The 24904-nt window shown below is 40.9% G+C and overlaps 2 protein-coding genes across 2 annotated transcripts; one reads left to right on the top strand and one right to left on the bottom strand.

The window, feature by feature from the left end:
- Window positions 1-258: 258 nt before the first annotated feature.
- g0s2 (G0/G1 switch 2) lies at window positions 259-1362 on the bottom strand (the record flags this gene model as incomplete). The annotated part of the gene is made up of 1 exon (XM_079217685.1): window positions 259-1362. One exon carries the CDS (start codon window positions 1360-1362, stop codon window positions 1000-1002), a length of 363 nt encoding a protein of 120 aa, XP_079073811.1. The 3' UTR covers window positions 259-999.
- A 4714-nt stretch (window positions 1363-6076) lies between these two features.
- On the top strand, window positions 6077-24168 carry lamb3 (laminin subunit beta 3). Its single transcript, XM_079217651.1, has 23 exons — window positions 6077-6112; window positions 6204-6252; window positions 7717-7871; window positions 11898-12012; window positions 12618-12691; window positions 12851-13042; window positions 13679-13742; window positions 13821-14011; window positions 14733-14853; window positions 15556-15744; window positions 15834-15989; window positions 16359-16552; window positions 16679-16775; window positions 17759-18134; window positions 18302-18462; window positions 19686-19897; window positions 20173-20379; window positions 20528-20672; window positions 20860-21067; window positions 21388-21529; window positions 21636-21812; window positions 22210-22372; window positions 22894-24168. The coding sequence occupies exons 2-23, from the start codon at window positions 6228-6230 to the stop codon at window positions 23031-23033; spliced, it is 3504 nt and encodes a 1167-aa protein (XP_079073777.1). The 5' UTR covers window positions 6077-6112; window positions 6204-6227; the 3' UTR covers window positions 23034-24168.
- The last annotated feature ends 736 nt before the right edge of the window (window positions 24169-24904 follow it).

Raw genomic sequence — 24904 nt, forward strand, 5'->3', positions numbered from 1 at the left:
CTTTCCCTTTAACCATACACTACTTACCCATACCACCTGCCTGGTCCTCAACAGGAGCTCACTGGGAATTGTATTCATTTGGAGCATGTGCTTTATTTATTGCTCATTCTATTAAGTTCATGGTTTAGATGTAGCAGACTGACTGTGAGGACGAAGCTGAAGTGAAACGTTCGGGATAAAAGGCTACAGTGTGGATGAGCTTCTAGTCAAACCAGAGGGAAAGCAGACTTTATAAATAAAATCAACTTTATTGGTATGAAAAAAGATTATATATATACAGTATATACACATAGCATAACACTGCTCCCCTTGAACACAGTGAGTGTGTGATCAGATACATCTACCAGACGACAGGTGGCGCTACACAGCAGCTTACTGCAGCCAGACAGACTCTCAACTCCACGCTGCCTTCAGGTACTGCTCATAAACTCATAACTTCAGCCTCCCAATTTAGGGTTGTAAAAAATCAACAAAATTAACCTGGTAGCAAGTATTTTTTGTCTGTCTGCTGTTAAAATGAGTTTTTATGGAGCACACATATATTACAAGGCTCATTCAGAGTTTTCATATCTTGTAACCCTGACTAGATTCATATCCAGACCACCATTCAGTAAAGAAACATTTCTCCAGGGATGAATAAGAAAGAAATTACTGTTTTTCAAGTAAACTTATTCTGACATTGAACAATTCTTCCAATCGGACGATCCCAATCCCTGTCTGACTGAATGTGCACTTCTCTTATACTATGTACTGCATTATTGACATGAGACAAAAGTCTCAACTTTCCCATGTATTCTTCCACTGGAGCCTCCGGGGGTCTTTCATGTGCATCCAATGCGTAAAGGCATACTGAGAAACATTTCCGACAGCACTTGTAGCACAGAAGGACAGGCAGCTCAGACACTTCTGTCTCTAAAGCTTAAGATTATGTACGTGTTGTGTTGCAGGAGCAGTTCCCTGATTAGTATCTCAAGTCACTAGGGGCTGACCCCTTTGGCTTCAGGAAGCATGCAGCCGGTTGGCTATGCTGCGTTGGCTCAGTTCATGGGTCTTGTAGAGGTTGGTGCTCTGGGTCACAGCCCCTTTTTCATGATTCGGCTTCTTCTCTTCCTCCTCTTGATCCTCAGCCTCGCTCTGTACCTCGGCCTCAACAGTTCTTTGCTCCCGGTCCAACATAAGGACCATCTCTGCGTCCATGGGCTCACCAGAGGAGAAAGGGTGACACACGGTCTCGACCAGACCAATGAGCGTCCCCAACACTGCAAACACCGAACCCACCAGGTAGACCTTCAGCAAACCACGGCTGGGTTTCTGACTCAGCATCTCTTTGGCGAAGGGGATCAACTCCTTCATGCTTTCCATTTTCAATGGCTGAGACGCAATGATGAAGGTTGGATGAAGACCTGTTAAAAATGAACAACATTAGATTGTTTCAGATGTGCAAATGTACCATTCACAAAGTAGCCAAAAGGTACTGCATTTACAATGATTAAATGTTATAAAAAACTGCAGTCTAAGACATTACTTTGGGTTTTGGAAACTCTGCAGCCATTAGACCAGGTATCAACTCAACACAAACAATAAGAAAGTGCTTTTAGAAAACACACTCATGTAACCGCAGTCTAATATTCCATGACTGCATTTTGCACAAAGTTTAAACACTATAACTGCCGATATTTCAAAAGGAAGCATAAGGACTTACCGAGATCTACTTTGTCGTTTGTTCCAGTCACAGGTTGACCCTACTCATGAGCTCCAGTTTGTGGCAAGAACACACCTTTGTTGCATGCTGCGGCCATTTATAGCCCCACTCTCTCCACCCACACTGTGACAGCTGCTGAATATTCAGGAAGCACGGAGGATTTCTGAGCCAGAAACTTTCACCCAGTTGTGGGCCGGCCCATTACAGTGAAGCAAATTAAAGACACATTTCCACAAACATTCACTTTTCATTTAATTTTTCATTTGCCAAATAGACTTGGACAGAGTTGAATTTATGAGATGAACTTATCACAGCTGTGCACGAGTAAAGAGAACCTAACCTCTGTCAAACTGAGGTGTAGGAGAGGAAACATTAACAGACTAAACAACTGGAATTGGAGTCACCATTTCATTTGAAGTACAATTCCAAAGCTATTAGAATGATGTTAAACAAGAAATGTTCCTGTTCTTAGATGTATACTAATCATATTTTCCCTTTATTTAGTATACACGTTTATTTCATTTAAAAAAAGACATTTATTTTGTATATGTTTTTATTTAATTTGAGAAGGAAATAATTTCTATTTTTAGTTTGCTTATTTTTGATACTGTTAAAATCTCTAAAAAATATATCTGTGATATGACAGACAAAGTAAATACAATTATAAAAAATATTGTATTCTTCATCCTTTTAATATAAATGGAAATGAGCATTGACACACATCAAACATTATTTATGTAAACTACTTGTATTTATGTATCTACTTTGGCTCAATACAAAATAATTATTAAATGAAAGGGACCTTGAGTCTATATATCGTGTGTGTGTGTGTGTGTGTGTGTGTGTGTGTGTGTGTGTGTGTGTGTGTGTGTGTGTATGTTTGTGTGTGACCTCTTAACAAGTGAGGTACGATACCAAATGTACTTTGCCATACCTTACACAACATCATACCCAAATGTTAATTAAGAATTGTTAAGAAACAAGCAAATTAAAGAAACATTTCTGTACAATGGCATCTTCCCTACTTCCTACCCAGGGATCTTGCTTGTACCACACCCATCTTCAAATTCTACCTTCACCTTTGAGCTCCACCAGGCATCTGGAAAGTTTTGTGAATGCATCTTTTACGGTTGCAACACTCTGGCAGTGATAAGTAATTTAAACACCTGGCAAGGTACTCCAAACCTCTTCTGTGGTTGTTCCTGCTGCAGTAGGTGTCTCCTGGAACACATGTTACCATGATGACACACACACACACGGACAAATAAGGTGAAAACAATACTAACGTCGCTGCCGCGGCTGGTAGAAAATCAATATTATCTAATATATAGGGTTTTTTGTGTCCTACGGCAATTTCCATTGTGCCGCTCAGAGCACCTATAGGTTGCATGTGTTGTGTCAAAGTGTGAATGTCTTTATTTAGTTGCAGCATGCAACTATTTATTTAGTTGCAGCATGCTGTCCGGTGAAGCTATTTTCTTATATTTACTTTTGCTTTGTCTATTTGCAAGTTCTTTTAATATGTAGAGCACTGAGCTGACTTCAGCCCTATAATTAACTGATTTAATCTCCTAAAATGTTTCTTGTTTAACAACATCAACTAAGCCTCTCCGTTTTGCCTGAACACAGCTCATTATAGTGTTACCCCAAAAGGTTCCATAACCTTTCATCCATATGGCACAGCATCAAAGTCCCCAGCTGACATTATTTCTGCCTCAGAAAAGTAAAACTAAGTCATTGATTCATGCTTTACAGATATTATGTTTAAAGGACTACTACAAACGATGGTGCAGGATGAACACTAAAAAGGTCTCTATTCTGTCATAGGTGAGGATAATAAAATAAAACAGGAATGAACACATGACGTTCCTCCGTGGTTTGTTGTCAGTTGTTGCCCTACAGGTGACTAGAGAGTCCATGTGAATCTTCCACATCAACAGTCACTCAATCAGGTGAAAGGTTGTGTAAACCCAGTCCCTTGCCTCCTTTCTGTGACCTGTGGTCAGAGTGGAACCACACAGAACAGAGCACGGAGCTGACCACACGTCTCACACACACACACACACACACACACACACACACACACACACACAGACATTGCTGACTAACAGGAGCAATACAGGAAGTGCAGAGACGTGATGACGAGAAGCAGACATGACGGGATGAGATCAACTTTCAACATTTCAAAAATGTTCTTAAAACACAAACAGGAAGGTGTTATTTGATTTTTGGTTATTGTTTGATCGTTATTGAAATAATTAAAAAATAAGGCAAGCCTGTCAGTTTCTGTTCTGAACTGGCATTGAAAAAAAAATGTACTCCTAGAACTAGCCTTTTAGTTTAGTGGGCCAATCAAATTGCTTTTAATCTACAATATACTATTTTCATTGCAGACTGACAAAGATGTAACAAATAGTATTCCACCTCTCAGAGCCGTGCTTCTGCGGATGTTGGTCACAGGGATGACTTACTGGCACACCTAGATGAACTGGATCTATCATTAAAATCATCAGCATTACTCACACCTGTGTATGACGAATCAAAGTAACTGTTGATCTAACCTCTTTAGGGAGTTTTGCCCTCACCAAAAAAAAACTATTGCCTCATAAATCATAAATTTGTAAATGGTTTATTTATTACTCATTTTCTAATATTGATACTTGCCAATTAGAATATTTTCCATTTATGTTTAGCTTTAGGATTATTAAAAAATATTTGTTTTTCATTTGTATCTAAAAAGGTTTTAAAAAAAGAGAGAATATTACTGTAAAGTTCTAGACAGTATTTTTGTGTGTGTGTGTGTGTGTGTGTGTGTGTGTGTGTGTGTGTGTGTGTGTGTGTGTGTGTGTGTGTGTGTGTGTGTGTGTGTGTGTGTTGTGTGTGCGCAGATGTCTGACAATCTATGTCTTAGTTGATCCAACCATCTACCGACAAAAACTACATTTAGTGCAGAAACATTTACAGACACATACCTGTATAAAAGGTCTTGGGTGTTTCTTGCTTATTTCTCTGTCTTGATATTTATCTCCTCATGATACCAATTACTTCAATAAAGCAGCCGATGCTCCGTTTCACTGTAACTAAGTGAACGGAGAGCTAACACCAGGCCGTTACTAAGAAATAAATCACAGCTCCTATCCGGCGTGATTGAAGGCGTGACAGTACTTGTCTGAAGCTGTATGTGCAGTAGCCTCTGAGCGTGTTTGTGTAAGTCGAGTCAGAAGACACACCCTGTACCTGGACTTAGTCAGTGTCTGGAGAACGGAGAAAAAAAATGCATGCTTGTACAGCTGGGCCTCGGGCTACTATTTCTGGAGACTAAGGTGATGATCAGCGGCACTCCAGCACACAGCAGAGTTACCACACAGCCTTGCAGAGCTCAAACACTGCCTACAGGGCAGGTATTGTGTCTGGGGAGGGAGGAGTGGCCTTCTCTGTCCCCACAGAACTCTGCTGTTTTGTGAATGGAAAAGACCACGAACCAGTTAACAGTGCAACGACATACATTAAAAGAGATGAATAACTACATTGTTAAAGATCAATGTTCCTACATTATGTCTTTGACATATTTGACTTTGTCGAGACATGCTAGTTTAAGATTCTGGCATTTAAGGAATTTAATTTGATGTCTGTCAGCCGCAACTGAGCAAAACATCCACACAGCCTGATCATGTTAAGACCACAAATATTGAGTCTTGGCACGAAGTATTCAAGTAATTAATGTACTTTGATTGTCTGTATGAATAATAGAAAATGTGTTGTGCTTTGCATTACATTCCATCAGCCCATCCCCCTATTTCCATTGTGCATTGAGCTAAACGCTACCATTAGCACCGTAAAATGTTCACAATGTCAACACTAACATGCTGATGTTTAGCAGGCATAATGTTTACCATGTTTACCATCTTAGCTTACTAGGTAAGCATGCTAACATAGCCATTAGTTCTGCAGGTATGTGGTCATAAATCAAAGTGTTGGACATATTCAGATTTTGGCCTGTTGTCACAAGAAAAGTCAGAGAATCACCAAAGTTATTATCCTCTGGGACCCTGAAAGATTGTAAGAGATTTGTTTAGCCTGCACATAAAAAAGAATGAATTTGATAGTTTTTATTTTGTGTGTGTGTGTGTGTGTGTGTGTGTGTGTGTGTGTGTGTGTGTGTGTGTGTGTGTGTGTGTGTGTGTGTGTGTGTGTGTGTGTGTGTGTGTGTAGGTGTGTAGGTGTGTAGGTGTGTGTTTGTGTGTGTGTGTGTGTGTGTTGATTCATGGAGTGAAGGGAGTGGAGGGGAAGGGTGGGTCTCTGACACATACTGTTCCGTCCAGGTGAGACGGTGTTTATAAAGCAGCAGCTTGGCAGCAACACGCAATTTAATACAGCACACACCCGAGCGGATACAATACAGACTGCCAGGTGAGTCTCACATCAGGAAATAAGGATTTTGATTGTATTTGGTTGTTTCTGCCGGCTGATATTTTCTTTTCTTTTTCCTCGTCTGTTCCAGACTTTTTCATAGGAGGGACGCAACATGAGAATACTTTTACTTCTAGCTGGTAAGATTTATTTTTTTTGTTTTGCTTTTGCTTTGATATTTGAGCTTTGTCCCCTTTCTGTTTCACCTTAAACTTTCCACCCCAGATGTTCACATTCATAGGGTTTCTGCAGCTTTTTCACCCGGCAAAACAATGCAGCAGCTGATTACACTGATCCCTCCATTCTTTTCTATCAGAGAGAAGGAAATAAGCTTTTTATTAGAGTCATATATATATAGTTAACAGCTTCTTAATATTAGTCTTCAATTCACATATTATCTATATAAATACAGAGTGCTTTTTCTTTTGGCTAGAAATCTTTGCAGCATTTAAGGGACAGAAGGTTGAGTTTATGCAGAGGAAGTTTAGACTTGGTTTGGTAAAAATGTGAGGTGATTAAGATGAGCGTGATATATCTATATGGTTTTATTTTATAATCAAAAGCTAAATTTTTTTGTTGAATCGTTTGTGAAAACATGTTGGGATCTGGCAGGAACAGGTTTGGTTATTAGTAAGTATAAACATGTAATTATTGATATGAGTAAAATTAAAATTGATTATTCACATAACGTAATAACGTGAAGATAAAAGAAAATAAGAAACACGTTGATCGCTATGAACGCTATGAATCTCAAGTAAGAGGCTGTTGTCTGGGCAGAGAAAGTTCACACTGTGTTTGGCCTTGCCGGTTTGTTTAAGCTTAACGTCCCCGTTACCGTCTTATTGCGTAATTAACGGACCGCCGAGTCCCGTTCAAGCTGCGTAACATAACTGTAGAGCTTGTTGCTGCTGTGATAGTGTTGTTGTATACCGCTGAGCTTTGTTGTGTTGAACACGAGTAAAGTCAACTGTGCTTTATCAGTTCAAGGTCCACACCTGGTGTCTGTGTGATAGAGTTACAGTTACTTTACTTTACTGTTATGGTGAGGAACTACTTTGCTTTGAGTGTTTTCCTCTCCTTCTCCTACTAACCCATACTCACACATGCTCACACATGCACACGCATGCACACACATGCACACACACACACACACACACACACACACACACACACACACACACACACACACACACACACACACCGTTACCCTCATTCATACGCACATGGTTTGTTAAGCGTGGCCTCCGTTGTTGTGTGTCTCATTCCTCCCTTAAATAGTCGCGTCCACGCCACCATTGTAGGGTCTTGCGCTACGTTACCACTCACGTGACTACGTCCGCCATTTTGCTCTCTTCTTATCTCTCCACCCTCTTACACACACACACATTTCAAATGTGTTTCTAAACAATCTTTACACAAGTGTTTTGTGTTCTAATCATGAACACAAATGTTGTGTTAATCTCACATCATTAAAATAAATGTCTGCTTCCACTGTTTGTCCTGATAAACTGGGATATTTATGTTTTTGATTACTGATATTGGTCCTATACGTGCTCACGCCACATTGTCATTCATGTCTTGTTGTGCTGCCTTCCTCCTCACAGCCATAGCTGCAGTATCACAGGCCCAGACTGACTGCTCTCGGGGGGCTTGTTACCCGCCCAGCAATGACCTGCTGTTGGGCAGGGGTCAGAAGCTCCATGCCTCCTCAACCTGCGGCCTTGTTGACTCCGAGATCTACTGCACCCCGTACCAACAGGTAGGAGCACAGTCCTGTGTTTAAATAGCATTTCATCTCTGCGGATCAAAGGAGTCTTTGTGTCACCGCTTTTGCATTGAATTTGTATCAATCACTAGAATGCCACATTGATCAAATAGAAGAAATCAGTATTATAAGCTGGTAAGAATATTTATTTAAAATATTGATTTCTGGCTTTATATAATCCAGTCGGGAGGCCCGCGGTGCAGGGGTCATGGTGAGCAGACAGACAGGATGGAGGCTGTGGTGGGTTTTTGCCAGACTGCCTACTGTCCATTTGTGAAAGAGTCTGATTTCGGTGCCAGAGCATCATGTTGCAACTGTACTCTTTGACCGACCGTCTGAATATGCACCTACCAGCCTATCTGCTGGCTCAGCACAAACAGCCTAAAATTGGATTAAAATCCTGATTTTGTAATAAGAGAGACATACAGTGAGCAAGAGTCAAGGCTGCAATGTTGCAATTTTTTATATTTGCTCAGAGGAAGAAAATCCCCTTTAATGTGAAATAAAAACCTGTGTTTGCAATACAGGAAATGTTTCTTTAATAAAGGTATCCTGCTAAAGTTTGATGTTTAAATGTGGTATTGTGTATAAAGAGATTACATGTTATAAGTGCAGTATTTTAGTTTTGTCTTCGTGCAACTATAATAAGAATAGTGAAGGATAAACTACATTATTTCCTTAGAAATGCAGTTGATAAATCAGTATAGTATGAGTTAAGTCCCAGCCCCTGGAAATAATGACTAAGTACAGTACTAGTAAGTACAGTACTTGAGTAAAAGTTGCCTCATGTTTCAACATTCAGTGATTTTCCTGTTGATCTTCACAAAGGTCACCTAAACCTAGAAAGACAGAGCAGAATGATTCATGTTTGTGTTGGTGTTTCGTAACGTTCATACTTTCCATACCTGAGGCAGATTCAACCTTGTGTGGAATCAGAATCTGCCTCAGGGAAGGGATAGCTGTGTTAGGCGTGGACTCTCTCATTGATCGACGCTTTCCCTTTTGGTTTTTTTTATACCTGAGCCACACCTCATCCAGACAGGTATGGGCAAGAACCCTCAGCTGCATCTCAGATCTGACACAAACACATGCATGCATGACTACAACAATGATGAAAGCCCTCACTACCATCATAGAAAACTAGTCAGATCTTGTTGTCTTTGCGTCACCACACTGCTGCAAGTACCCGGTTTTCTAAGGATTAACATGTAATAATGATTTGGTGGGGTGGGACATCATCTGTGAGACTCATCAGGTCTTGTGTGGTAATGATAATTTTATACAAGTGCCTGTTTGTGGAACAGGCCGATTGCTTGCCACCCGGTCTTGCTGCTTGCAGCGCTGTTGTTGACTCCAAGGACATGAAGAAGAGTTCAGTATATCCAGCAGCCAAAGTGAACCGCGGCCAATGAGCCGTGGCCTGTGAAGGTCAGCTGTGTAGGCCAACCTGGAAGTTAGCATCTCACTAGTTCACTCAACTAAAAGATTATTGTTTTTTTCATTGGATTTTGATTTATTGCAGAAAACTCTGCCTTTACTTTTAGTCATCTCATTTAGCCACTTGTTAGCGACTGTATTTTTTAAGACACGTACAAGCTTTCATCAGAGTGATATTTATTGATGTATTTTATTTTGTAGAACAAAACATTCAAATCTCTTCAGCAACAAACTTATTTCAGGCATGTAAAAACAAGCTGACTTCAAGTCGAGGGAACAGGAAGTGAAAATCATTCCTATTTACTGGTGTATTTTATTTTGTAGAACAAAACGTTCAAATCTCTTCAGCAACAAACTTATTTCAGGCATGTAAAAACACGCTGACTTCAAGTTGAGGGAACAGGAGATGAACATCATTCCTGCAGTTGTTTTTGGTGGGGTTGCTTTATCATCAGTACATTTATGGAATGTATCCTAGAAAAGTTATTAATTACAGATTTCATCATTGGACCAAATCATTTTTGCTGAATCGCTAACCTAAAATTTCTAGAGGAAACGGGAAAGTCATCCCTGAAATCTATAATGTATGCATGTGAACACTATAAACTATGAAACTATATATGATTTATGCTATTAATGTCAGATAATGATAATATGACCATACACCTACATTCACTGTAGTCTTTTCACACACTAGTTAACATAAAGTAGTGCCGTTAACAATGTAACTGCATATGTCAAATGTAACCTTGGTTTCAGTACAGACACAGATTCAGATCTTATCATCATGTCCGCTGTAGACTTTAAACCATAACTAACAACCAGTCAGCTGGCAGCGAGCATGTGTTTGCATGTGTGTTGGAGATGACACACTGCGGTGGCAAAATCCACAGACCTTGTGAAAAAAAAAAAAAACACGTTGACTCTGTTTGAACCTACAAAGTTAAGAAGAACCTCCCTGACATGTTTAAGCGGGTAACTTTACACACAGACACTTTACATTGAATGCATGTAAGTTGAAGGGAGCTGGTGAGGATCACTAAATGCTGTCCATACAGGGAATATATGACAGTTATCGATGTAAAAAATAAACACACATCGTTTTAGAAAATGCTTTTGTTTGCATCTGGTTAGTTTAGGCTAGCTTAGCATGAAGGGGTAAATGCTATCTGGTTTCACCCAAAATATTTTTACTACTATGTAAGGAATAATTCATTAAAGGCCAAACAATAACAATAACAATTGATTAATTGATGATTGTGTTATTTCTAATAAGTTTAGTCATAGTCACCGCTTGTTAAATGTTATTTTTGTGTTTATAACTCCGGACCAGTAGGAGAAGCTACAGCTGCAATCCAGGTTATCAGATCACGGTTTAATATTGTCTCATTTACATTATGAAAGCGTTCCATGTTATTACTTTAAAGCCATCAATAGTTCCACTGAAGGCCTCAGACCTGTGTAATCATTTTCATTTTATAAATTTCAACTTTACATTAATTGTCGCATACACACTGTTTGACCTCTGCGTTTAACTCACAGACATAAGGAGCAGTGCAGCCGGGGAGCAACCTGTGCTTCAGTGTCTCTCTCAAGGACACATTTTCTGAGCTTTATCTAGCCTTTAGCCAGAGCTGACGTCTGCCTTGTCCTCCGTGGAAAAGAAATCTGAGCAACATTTATCGTAAATTTGCTTCCTAATGCGGGGGAGTAACTTGAGACACGTAGCTGGAGTGGAAAACATTAGCGAGGCCTTCATGTTGTAACACTAAATCAACCCAGAGGGAACTTTTCCCCACATGGAGAGCAGCCATGGTCTGTGTGCCAGAGTGGCAGCCATGGGCAGAGGGCCCAGAACGGAGGAGGGGCTACTGGATATTGACTGTCAGTGATGAGAGCACTCGTGTCAGGAATTATACACGGACATACCTTCCTAAACATACTGGGTGTCTTCATAAACAGCATGTAGCTCATCAGAGCTGGATAAAGATGCTCTGCTCTCTTTTGTTTTATTCAATACATTTAAGAAGTGTGTGTGTTGGTCCATGCACACTTACACCTACAATACATCACCTCAAATATTCTTTTGGATGAATTCTGATGATTATTTCTTTAAAGCTGTATTAGACGTCTACAATTGTTGATTAATTGTGTTGGTGGAGTCTGTTTGTATTTCACAATGAATTTGTTTTTGCTATGTTCAAAAGTCAAGTTCCACGGGTGTTTGATGAAATTGAATTTGTACAAAAAGTGTACTTGTTCCTTCCTCATCTGAAACTGGGGCAAAGTTTCCCAGCCAGGTTGCAGAATCCCAACGTTCTTTAGCAGAATTTAAAGCCGCTAATCATCTGAGGCTCATTGATTTTCTGCGTGACCTGCTCAGTGACACAGCTTATCAAACTGGCACAGCAGGGAGGAATAAAGTGTAGATTTGGAAGTTGGTCTTTGGTCCTTTGGTCAGTTTCAGGACAAACAGCAGTGACATGTACAGTGACACAATTACACACATGCACAACGTCACACGTTACAATGTAACTCTGCAGGAAAGTCCATTGTTGCTGATTTTGTTTGCTTTGTTTGCAGAGGAGGATGAAGTGTTGTCCGTGTGACTCCAGGAACCCAAACAGCCAGCTGGCCCACACTGTCCAAGACGCCCTGTCCACCTCTGGACCAGATAGATGGTGGCAGTCCAAGAAAGGTGGGCAAAGAACAAAAGAATGCTTTTCTATTGGCAGTAGTAAAGTGCTATATTTCAAAGTATACCTTATTTTATGTAATGTAGTTATCGTAGACCTTTCCATTTTTGCTCACTCTAAACTGGGCTGAAGTGCCTGTCCTCTTGCAGCTATTCTGCCGGAGCCCATGCTATTTGGTGAGCGGTAGAGGTGCTACCAAAGAGTTCAATTAAAGTAAAGTGTTCCCCAGTGAAACAGAATATTTGAGCAGTGTACAAGAGGGATTTAAATCAAATTCTTCACATTCAATTGGACCAAGAATGTAGTGCGATCCAGAGCTCCAGAGGGCTTTGGCTCCACACACTTCCCATTTTTCTAAAAGTTACGGATTCATTGATGGATGTCATGATATTATTGGTGGAAATTGGTTGATCCTAGCTTACGTAAGCACACATCGTACAGAGAGTAAAGATGATTGGATTTTGATATTAAGATACAAAGAAATTGAATATTTTGTAAAAAGTTGCCTGTATTGTTAAATACATAAATGTACAATATGACCGGTGATTGATCTAAATATCAAACATCAAATATGTGAAAAATAATCTTCTGCCTGTTTGTCCTGTAGAGTTGAATCCAGTCAGTCTCCAGTTGGACCTTGACGACCTGTTCCAGCTTGACAACGTGGTGCTCAGCTTCAAGGTATGACACAGTCTGCCATCACTGCTGGATCACATGAACATCATCAGGGTGGTCACCTCTATCATTCATGTTTTGATGCATCTACTTTTGAAAAATCACAATGTTACAGTGAATGAAGCACATTTCAGTACAAACAGAGCATTTGTGTTTTCTTTGCAGGGTCCTCGTCCAAGTGCCTTTGTCATAGAGAGGACGCTGGATAATGGCCAGTCGTGGCTGCCCGCCCTCTACTTGGCTACTGACTGTCAAAGAACTTTTCCTGGCATTCCCACAAAAACGCCGCTCTCCCTGGATGACACGTACTGCTACACGCTGCCCCCTACTGGAGAAGACCCCTACCAAGATCACAAGGTAAGGAAAACAACTGCTTTACCTCGTCTTCAGTCAAGGACGATGGTTCCAAATGTTTAGGAGAACTATCTGCAGGACAAACACTATCACTGCTAATACTGTTAACAGTTGGTATCATTATTACTTCAATCAGCAGCTTATTTGCATTCATATTTTCTTTCTGTGATGTCCTCACCACAACAAAGTCTTCATTTCAATGCAGACATTTTTTTTTTGTGGGCATAAATTTAATTTTAAGCTTCCCTCATCTTATTTTATATATTGTATTTTTAGGGAAAAGCAATACAGTAAATCAAGTTGTTTACAGTTTTGTCAAATCTGCTATTTTTATAGGATGCTATTTATCCATTTGCACCTAAGTATTTGTAGTTTTTCTACAACCTGGGTATATTTTTACAGTTTTGTAATTTAAAAAAAAGTGTAAATGCTTTAAATTGAATTCATGACAAATATACTGTATCACTTTGAAGACACAGACATAATGTATAGTAGAGATAAGGACGCACACATAACACACATGAGTGAGGTTTGGTGAAATACAAGATGACAGTGTTGTGAAACAAACAAAAACATTCTATGATGGAGAAAACCGTGATTTATATACAGTTTAACATTGTGTACATTTCTCCTCTCCAGATCCAATTCAGTCCCTTGCGTCAGTATGCTTATGTCCCAGCTTCCAAAAGCCAAAAAATAGAAGGTAAGTCTCTGTCCGTCGTACATGACTCCACCCGGTTAAAGGTTGTAGCCCGCTGACTGACAGCCGTCTCACCCACAGATGCGTCTCCGTTAACGGGGCTGAGGGTGAGGTTCACCGAGTTGGGAGATGTGCCACGGCCTCCAGGCAGAGCTCTCAGTAGGTTCTATGCCCTGAAGGAGATGAGGGTGATGGGCAGCTGTATGTGCCATGGACACGCCAACCGATGCCTGCGCGACCCCAACAACAACCTGCTGGCCGACAGCATACAGGTATGTGTGCAGGCGTTGAGGGGGAGACAGATGTTTTGCTATAGTTGTTTCCTGCTGCTTCCAGTTTATTTCCGTCTCTGTACTGGACACTCAGATACGAGACAGATATCAGTATTTGTATTGGAGCCTCTGTAAATGGTAAAGTTATGATTCATCCATTCACACCCATTCATACACTGCTGGGAGGGGCTACAATGCAAGGTGCCACCTGCCCATCAGGGCTAACTAACATTCATACACATTCACACACCGATGGCACAGCCTTCAGGAGCAATTTTGGGTGAAGTGTCTTGCCCAAGTAAGACAGCAAGCCTGAAGACTTACAAAAATGTCAGGTGGTACAATGGTGGAACGAGACAAAACTATCAACACATCTACATGTCCATATATTGATCTACTCTCTGTACTGTTCAAAAGCCGCCTGCAGCATGAATGCAATAAGCAGCTCAGCCCTCATGGATGCCGCAACATTATTGATCCTCATTCATCCTCAAATTTAGAATCAAAGAAAAGAAATTCAGCAGAGAACCTTCAATATGGTTGCATAGAAGGGGCAGTACGTACGAAGACTTCGCCTCTTGCCCAATATCATATGAAAACATCTGTGTGCTGTTTTGAACTAAATTTCCTTCCAACTTGAAAGTGCTTTCTGGGATAGCTCAGTGATGTCATAGCTTTGAGCAAACATGTCTTCATGAGCCTGTTCTGTGTCTCTGTGCAGGTTCACCCTCAGTGTGAATGCCAGCACAACACAGCAGGCGTGAACTGTGAGCGCTGTGCCGAGCTCTACACTGATCTGCCCTGGAGACCTGCGGTGGAGGGCAACACCCACGCCTGCAAACGTAAGACTTCACCCATAGCCATCACAGTCTCTCCAGACCACGGTGATCAGCATTATAATGCCATGGTACTGTTGAAAAAACATGGAGGTAGGATCTGTCAGACAAAATATGGAATGCCGCTCCAATTTGCCACAAAGACATGGAGGTTTTGCCCACCATCAAAATAATAACATACATAACCATAGCATAGACACTTTATTTTCCATAAGTCACCTGTGCACAGACATACAATGAAATTAAGTGCCTGACTGTTTTGGAGCTTGTATTGTATGTACAGGCCAAATTGTACACACAATGTTAACAATCTGATGTTTTTTCGACTTTTCCTTTTAAAAAAAAAAAGGAAAGTAGCATGTATCGTAGTAGCACTTTAGTAGCACTTTAGTAGCACTTAAATGGCACTTACTGATAGCACTTTGTAGTTTAACTTTATTGAAGAAATTGTACTTTCTTGATTCTTGTTGTTCTGCGTTTGTACTCATGGTTGAATTGCACTTATTGTAAGTAAAAGCGTCAGCAAAATGAAATGTAATGTAATGAAATCTAACAAACTGATGTAAACGTACAAATATACATAATTAAAACAATCCTTGCGATACATGAAAGAAAGTCACTTTAAGTTAAATGTATGAATTGATTTGAATCATAAACCCATACTGTATCTGCTGTAAAGTTAAACTAACCCCACTGCCCTCTCCTCAGGCTGTGAGTGCAACAACCACGCCCAGCGCTGTCGTTTTGACCAGGCGGTGTACGAGGCCAGCGGGCGGAGGAGTGGAGGTCTGTGTGAGGGCTGCCAGCACCACACCACAGGGCCAAAGTGTGACCAGTGTGTCCAGGGCTACCAGCCCAACCCCAATAGCCGAATGGACCGCCCCGACGCCTGCATACGTAAGTGCTTCACATGTGAAATGTCCTTCCAAAATATGACAGTGGGACATTTTGATGCAATTTCTGACGGGTGTTTGTGTTGGTGCCAGGTTGTGTCTGCAGCGCTGACGGGTCGGTGAATGGGGGCCGCTGTGACGACAGCACGGGCTCCTGTCTGTGTAAAGTGAATGTTGAAGGTCCCCGCTGTGACCGCTGCAAGAGCGGCTACTACGACCTGAGCCCCTTCAACCATGTGGGCTGCTCCAGTGAGTCATCTAACTACATATAGAAATATATATCTGTAGTAGCCCAGAACGAACAATAGATCCATTCCCATTCTTTTGTTGGCCACTGTAGTTCTCCTCCTCTCCTCCGCACACGGGAGAACTTTCAGATGGTTACAATCTTTAACGTCACCACTTGATGCTGCCAGATCATTCACACTGGCCCTTTAATTCTTTAGTTAAGGCCAATGTTCAACCTTTCTGTGGCTCCGTACTGTACCTTCTCTACTCTACCACTGTTACTGCCACTAATAGTACATAACAGACATAGTTATGCATACTTGTGTGGAATCTGAAGTGTGTGTGTGTCCGGTTCATCTTCCTAACTCTGATGTTACCCCTGCTGTCCAGAGTGCTCCTGTTCTCCAGACGGGTCCCTGTCAGATGTTTGTGACCCGATGACCGGCCAGTGTCCCTGTCGCTCTCACTTCCATGGCCGGACCTGTGACGTGTGTTCAAAAGGCTACTGGAAACCGTCCCTGTCAGGGCGCTGCCAACCCTGCAGCTGTGACCCCACCAGGTCATACAGTGATACCTGTGACCAGGTATAACCTCTACCCACAACAAGTGCTGGAATATTTAACTCAAGTACAAGTCAAATTACTTAGAATAAAATAGAAATAGGTAAAAATGTACTAGATAAAAGTAAACTGTTGCTTCCTTGTTTCCAGGTGACAGGTCAGTGTCAGTGCAGACCAGGATTTGGAGGCCTGACATGTACCGAGTGCCCGGAGAACGCATACGGAGACCCTCTCATAGGCTGCAAATGTGAGTCAGCTCTCTCTGGTGACTCTATTTGTTGTTGGATGTTATACCTTTACCTCCATTGGAGATAACAGTTTAGTTTGCTGTCTCAGACATGGCAAAACAAAGTTGACCTTGTTTAATAGTTTTTACACTGGGTTTATAAATTCATATTTTGGTAAGTGCAATTGAACCCAGTTTTTAAAATCCTCAGGTTCACACACAGATGCCATGTTTAGCACAGACTCTTGACATCTCATTAAACCTGTTTGTACCAGATTGGTTAATCCTTAATACATCCATTAAGACACGACCCAAGTCTGTTGCATGGTGGCTTCATTCAACCCTAAAGTGGGCCTCTTGATTAGTATCTTCAGTGTAGTGATATGAAAAAGAAAAGGCAAACATACAGTACAATGAAACTGAACATATTACAGGTTAAAATACCTGTTGTGTAGGGCAATGTGGGGTCAACGTTTTCAGTCAAATTCATTGTTAAAAGGTAGGGAGGTGGAGATAGTCTGTAACCATAAGTGTGCAAAAGAGTAATTTAATAGGAGCTTGATTATTTACACAATATCATCATATGTGTATGAATCACATTTTTATTTTTTGGGGGTTTAAAGATTATTTTTGGACTTTTCTTTCCTTTATTAGAACAGTTGAAGATTGACAGGAAAGAGAGACAGAGTGGAGAGGCCATGCAGCATATATTATAAGTGACTTATAGGATGGACAACAAATGACAAAAACAGGAGACAAAAGATGTATCAGTCTTGCTACACTGTCCACCTAAAGAGTCAAGTTTAGATTATGTCAAAACAAGTACATACTATACACATATTATACAATTCCATGACTTACCTTGCTGACCTTAACCTACTAATTAATTAATTTATGACTGAGGTGCTGGGGTGCAGCAGTGAATGTATTTGTTTGTTGTGTGTGCACCTGAGCTTCCAACATGTGTTTCTTTTCTCCTGATCTTCTCGTCTCTTCCTCCACAGTGTGCCGCTGTGACATTGAAGGAACACTTCCAGAAGTTTGCGACAGGAAGACGGGGTCCTGTTTGTGTCGGCCCGGCGTCACCGGAACTCGCTGTGACTCATGCAGTCAAGGACACTGTGACTCCTTCCCTGGCTGCGAGACATGTCCCTCCTGCTTCTCCGCCCTGGATGCCCAAAGACAGAACCTCAGCTCCGCTCTGGAGAGATTCTCCCGCAGATTACCTTCTGGTCCTGTAGGCGATGGTGATCTTGGAAACTTTGGACCTCGCATCCGCGCCCTGGAGGCCAGCCTGACCCTGATCCAGAACTCCATCTCCCTTCCACCCGCTGCTACAACACAGACGGATGATGCTCTGTCCCAACTGAATAAGCTCAGGTGAGGGGCTGAGATTAAAAACACTGATCAGCTCTTTATAAGCCTCCCATCATTGTGAAAATGTTTTCTGATATTCATAAATGTTATGTCTTCTCCCTATTCTGATTCTTGGATGGAAACTAGCTAACTTAGAGTTTTTTATCTCACTGATATCTAATTGAACACAGGGAACAGATGGACAAGATTAACGATGACCTTTCACCTCTGGAGAGATCTCCTGGTCTGGACTCAGAGCTGGACAGACTGCAGGCTCTGCTGGACAAACTCACTCTGGACTACAAAGTCAAGAAAGATGCAAAGGACAACTCTGTCAATCCAAACAATTCAGGTCAGAGAGAAAACACACCAATCACTGCTACACACTTACTTTTAGTGATGGATCATTGATTGCAGCTGTAACTTTGGTGCATCACCCTCAAAGAGCTCTAATACAAATAAAAACAATATATACTTTTTTGAAATAACAATATATTATTATTTTTATTAGTAATATATATATATATATATATATATATATATATATATAATCTTTTTAGGGGATCTTTAGAGGACGATAGCATTGAAGTGGTGGACATCGTTTAAAAAAAGGGAACCTGATGATTCATTTGCTTCTCAGCAATGTGTGTCAAATGGTGATGTCATACATCTGAAATAAACATTGTGTTTCTGTTGGGCACCTATTCAAATGTTGATATTTGGGATTGTGAGACAAAAGACTCAAACTGGGAAGTCTGATAAGATAATGCAACTCATCTGAGGAACAAAATTAGCATGAAACTAAATAGCAGGAAGTAAAGCAACCTATAAGCATGGGCAAGTGAATACAAAATAAAACAGGGAATTAAATGAACAGGTTGTCAGAGTGTAAAAGGGCTGAGAACATTATGATGGAAGTATGATGACATACCTATGTTCAATTATGTTTCAGAAGTTGTTGCAGAAATTTTAGGGTTTATACCATTTGTTACACAGATTTGGTGCAATTTTGACCACTCAAAAATTGAGAAGAATTGATCAAAATCCTTCCAAAATACCACATTAAAACATCAAGAACTTGAGGAAAACCATTGAAAAAATCCAAGTTGTGATCAAAAACCTTTGATATTTGGAGATTTCTGCAAGAAGTGCATTTTCTGGCAAGCACTTCTGTCAACATAGTGAGGACCACTGATCATCCTCTGAATGCCCCAGGTTTCAAGTTTGTAGTGGCAAAGTTTCATAAGGCCCAACAGGTCATTTTATACAGAATAACATCATCACACATGAACACATGAGCTCATTGAATCTATAAGAGTCTCTGCTTTTCAGTGAAATCTAATGTATGTAGTTCCAAGACTGTTTAAGGACCCCGATATGCAGAAATATTCAAATACACCATTTTTAAAATGGGCATTAATAACACATTTATTTTGCATGCAAATTACTGTGTGTTTTTTGCCCCAGTCTGCATGGAATTATCATACAGTGGACATCACTGTGTTTCTCAAAGAGATATTCTGAAATGGTGTTATTATAAAATATACTTATATTGAGTTTTTCTGTCTCTTTCAGGATCATTAACTGCCATCAAGAACGCCTACGACGAGTCCACAGATGCAGCTAAGAAAGTGGATGCCAGCAAGAAGCCGCTGAAGGAGTCAGCTGATACCAGAAAAGAGACCATGGACCTCGAAAACAAAGTACAGCCAGGCAACATCAGAGACCTGGACAAACTGAACCAGAACATGGCCTCCAAACCCGACCTTACTCCTGTTGCCAAACAGGTAACTGCCAAGCCGCGGTTCTTCAACATGACACTGTGACATCACATTTAGTAGGGAGATGGCAGGATGAAAACTACTAAATGTGTTTCAGACCCAAACATCTCTTTGATGTACAGAAGTTGTTGGGATCATTTCATATTTAGATGCAATTGCAAATGATTGAGAATTGTATCAACTCCTGATATTTGATTATTTAGTTAAATGGGACCTGAGCTCACGTATGTCCTATTTTTAAATATGATGATTTAAATATCCATCTGTGACTTTTTCTCCAGGTCTGTGGCAGTGTTCGCACAGAGCCCTGCACCCCTCTGGTGTGTGTGGGCGGAGATCTGTGTCCACCGGACGGAACCCCACTTTGTAAGAAGGGTGAGGTGTGTGTGGGCGCCCTGCCTCAGAGCAAGAGGGCGGACGCTGATGTCAAGGACGTAAAAGACCGACTGGACAAGCTCACAGGGAAGATCACAGATGCTGCGGAGATGGTACACACACACACACACACACACACACACACACACACACACGCACACACACACATACTCTCTGGTCTCTTTTGACAAACAGTCAACAGTTTTCAGTCTTTTCTGAAAAGCAGTCATTCTAAAGCTTTAATTTAACAATTCCTTACAGCTGCAGCAAACACAGGAGACAACAAACCAGGTGAGACAGTCTGCGGAGAAGCTGTCCAACAAGATAAAGAAGACCAGAGACGAGCTAGAAGACGACTTGAAAGAGACGCGTGACGTTGTGAAGGAACTCAAAGATTTCCTGTCAGGTAAAGATAGTTTTAGTGCAGAGGGTAAATGGATGAGTGGCATCCATTGACTGATGGATGAAAGGAAGACTCACTGAGTCACTTGGTTTCAAGAGGAATGGCTGATTTTAAATAAATACACGAGAAGGTGACGCCATGATCGTTCCTTTGCCATTTAGCATCCAACTTTTCCTGTTTCTGTCCGCAGAACCGTCCTCCAACCTGACCCACATCAAGGAGGTGAGCGACTGGATCCTGAAAGCCAAACTGCCGCTCAAGCTGGCTGCTCTGAAGGGGAAGCTGGAGGAGCTGAAGAATCTGGCGGCCAGTCTACCAGACAGCACGTCCGTTTTGAAGGAGGCGGAGCCGCAGCTGGAAAAAGCCAAGAAACTGCTGCAGGAGGCCAAGGACGCCAGGTGGGCCTTCACACTCCAGGACCGCACTGCTGTCACTGATGCTTAATGCTGTTTGTCTCACATTATCATCAGCTTTGAACATTTGCATTTTAAAGAGCCATTGTAGCAAAACTAGTGTTTTTATAAATACCAGGATGAATAGTAAAACAATTCTCAAGGACATGATATATATATATCTTAGAAGAAACAATCAATTTCAAATTTGTATGAAACATTTTATAATATAATGTTTTTCAAGAGTCGCCCTTACATGATAAAGGTGATATGATGCTAAAGGTCCAAATTATGTTAAAGATGTTTTTCTCTGGCTGCGTGCACAGGGATACGGCACTGGGAGTGAAGGCGGATGTGGACGGGTTGCTGACAGGCTTCGGCTCGGTGGAGGGCTCCCTCTCCGACCTGGAGGACAAACTAGAGAACAGCTTAACTGCAATAGACAACCTGAACAAAAACCTGACTGAGGTAGGAAGCATGGATACATCAGACGATGGACAACACGTTCGCACATTCTTTCCAAGAAAAGCTGCTTTCCAAGCATTACTGAGCTGTCATGCTTCTCCTCATGCAGGCCAAAGAGCAGCTGCAGCCAGCTGAGAAGGCTCTTGATGATGTATCAAAACTGCTACAGCCAATGAAGCCTCAGCTGGATGAGCTCACAAGCCTGCTGCGGGATGGAGACCAGTTGGCCCAGGATGCTCAGGATAAGGCAGATGAAGCTGAGGATGAAGCAGATGCTGCAAATGAGGTGGGAGACCTGCTCTTCTAGTTTGAAATATGAACATTTACAGGCAAGGAGCCTGTTTAGAATCACAACGTGGGGCTTAGATTATAGCTATTGGTATTCTTCACTGTCTTCTACTGCAATGTTAGTTACAATAACTAATAAGTTAATGTAAAAGTACAATACAGATTCAAACATTTAAGTGGTGAATTAAGTTCATAATACATATAAAGGAAGGTAAGTCATCTCCTTGTTGCAGCGCATTTCAATTGCAAATATCATAGCATTTAGGGTAAGTAACTGAAAGTGTCCTGGGTGTTTTTAAACATTTGGAAACTCTATTCAAGTTGCTTGATAGTGGCAGAGATTTAAAATGTATGTGTGTGTGTGTGTGTGTGTGTGTGTGTGTGTGTGTGTGTAGGACCTGTTGACTTTGGAGAAGCAGCTGGATCGTCTTAAAAAAGAGACTCCAGCCGGTGGGTCAGGTGGAGATGCGGGGCCGTTGGGCGATCGAGTGGCGAAGCTGAAGAACGATGCTGGAGCTCTGACCAACACCACTGACAACATGGTGAAAGCTCTGGAAGGTAATATAGCAAAACCACAGGAGAGGAATGTCATTCACTGCCTGACAAGAAAGCTTCATAAACACGTCTTCTTGTCCTCTGAAGGAGGATTTTCAGACTTTTCAACATTTAAATCGGCCTCAGAGGTTATATATAGGCAATTTGAGGGGACAATCCTATGAATGTACGAGCCATGAGGCAGGTAGCTAACTTGCAGAAACATTACCCAAAATTATGGTCGGAGTGGTGTTTGGTTTGGCTGTTTTCAACATGGCGGCCAAGTGAAGTATACTGAAGTATCTTTCTGAAGACACTTGAGGGGACAATCATGCAAAACATTAGCAGAATTCTAATTAATTCGTATTTGATCAGCGCTGCAGAGTTTGGGGGGTTGATTCCAGCTGATTGCTTGTTTTTTTTCACAGAACATCTATCTGGATATAGTGTCTGTTTGAGCAAATGTTTGTTTGAGAAAAAGGTCATCAGCAATCAGTATCTTTATTAGATCCCAGCTCACTCTATGTTCTCTGATCTTTTCCCAGGTAAAGCAGATTCCATACGGGATCTGCAGGCCGAGATCACTAAGCAGTCAACGAGGCTCGACGGACTTGATGGTACGCTTCAAGGCCTTTTGACAGAACTTCGAAAGAAAGGCAAACTCCTCAGCAACTGCCAGGGCTGAAAGGCCTCGAGCCGCCGTTTCCGAGCAGAGCAGCCTCTGCTGCTGCTGTCCTGCAGCGCTTCAGACCAGCCTCCCACACCATTCACTTCTACTGGGAGAAGAACTCTACTCACTCTATTAAAGGGGGGATTCCGTCCTCTTCTCTGGCAGTTGTCAAAGAATTGTGGGAAATGTAGGAAGCTATTATCTGGGGTTGAATGAGATAGAGGTTCAGGGCAACGTAAAGGGCTACTCTCAGCCCAGTCGCCAGGACAAAATGTTGGCATTGTATGTTTCTGCAAAGCAATGATATGTTGAATGTTGAAGGCGTTTTTTTGTTTTTGAATTTGGTCAGAGCAAATTACATATGATAATATTGCAAGTATAGAATATAGAGCATAACAAGCGAGCAAGTCTGTTAACGGATGAACAAACACAGGACTTTCACCAAGGTGACTGATGTTTGTGTCCCGTGTGAAACCAAAAGAAAAATTGTGACTTTTTGCTTGTAATGGAATGTAGGAAAGTCTGATAAAGGCGTTGGTTGTTTTTGCACGCTAGTTACATTAATATGTTACCTTATTAGTTTAACACAAACCATGATATTGTTTTTTAGCCTTAACCAAGCACTTTAGTTTCCTTAACCTAACCTCCGTTTCACAACGCTAACCAGGTGGCATTGTGTGTTTCTATAAGCACAATACAAGGCTGATATGATATATATATATATGTAAAACCTATTTTTGATTCAGAAACACTGACATATCCCGTGATTTGCAGAAACGTACAATGACGAAATATTTTCTCTTTCTCATCATCATAACGATACTCCTGGAATATATGGAAATGAAATGGGGGGGGGGGGCGGGTCCATAGGTTTCATTTACAATAAAAAATCCACAATGTATGTAAATACCTTTTGTTATATATATTTGAAATCATTTAGCATTATAGAAAAAGACAACATCTTCTGACTTTCTGACAGCAAAGAGCCAACACACTTTTATTTGTCAGCAGCAATACACTTCACTGCATTGCACCAATTATTGTATTTTTCAGAACTGAAAAATGGTGAATGTTACATTATTTATTTTCAGTTTTATATCCGTTGTTTGTGCAGAATCCACAGTATTAAAATAAAAGCCTGTTAATACTTTGTACGCTTCATTGGAGATCCATTCAACACAAGAAGCATGAAAATGAAAATGAGTTACTACACATGTACTGAGAAAACAATACAAAAAGAAACAATATATGTCACTATATTTGTGAACTCAGAATCCTCCATGGCATCATTAGTGTTGACAGCATCTTTACCACCAGCTTGTGGCACTTGATGAGCACAACAGAGCAGCGTATGTATGCCACAGAAAACACCGGGAGTCACTGACTCCAAAGTGTAGTTTAATCTCATGAATAAAAACAAACATCCTTCATCTTCGTGTAAAGTGGAAATTGGATGTACAATCCATCAATGTAATCCATCATAAATGGGAAAATAATAATACAAGTCCAAAAATCTTCAGTAGGATTGAACAGTCCAATGAAAACAATGAAAAGCTTTCACATTGCATATGTCTATGTCCGCTAAATCTATTCAAAACAAATACATTTTAACGGTATTTAGTAACATGGTAGCAGAGAATAAATGTCATCAGCATGACACCGTTCGTCTGAATTATAATGAATGAATTATTTTTTTAATGTGGTGTTAATTACAGATATTCAATTCAATTCAGTTTATTTTGTAAAGCCCCAAATCACAAATATAAATTTGCCTCGGAGGGCTTTACACATAACATCTCTGTCCCGGGGACCTCACATCGGATCAGGAAAAAAATTAAATAATATGCAGACATTCCATGTTAAAGTGTTTTTATAGTGCAGATATT

Source organism: Taurulus bubalis (assembly GCF_910589615.1).
Source record: "Taurulus bubalis genome assembly, chromosome: 5".
NCBI lineage: Eukaryota > Metazoa > Chordata > Actinopteri > Perciformes > Cottidae > Taurulus > Taurulus bubalis.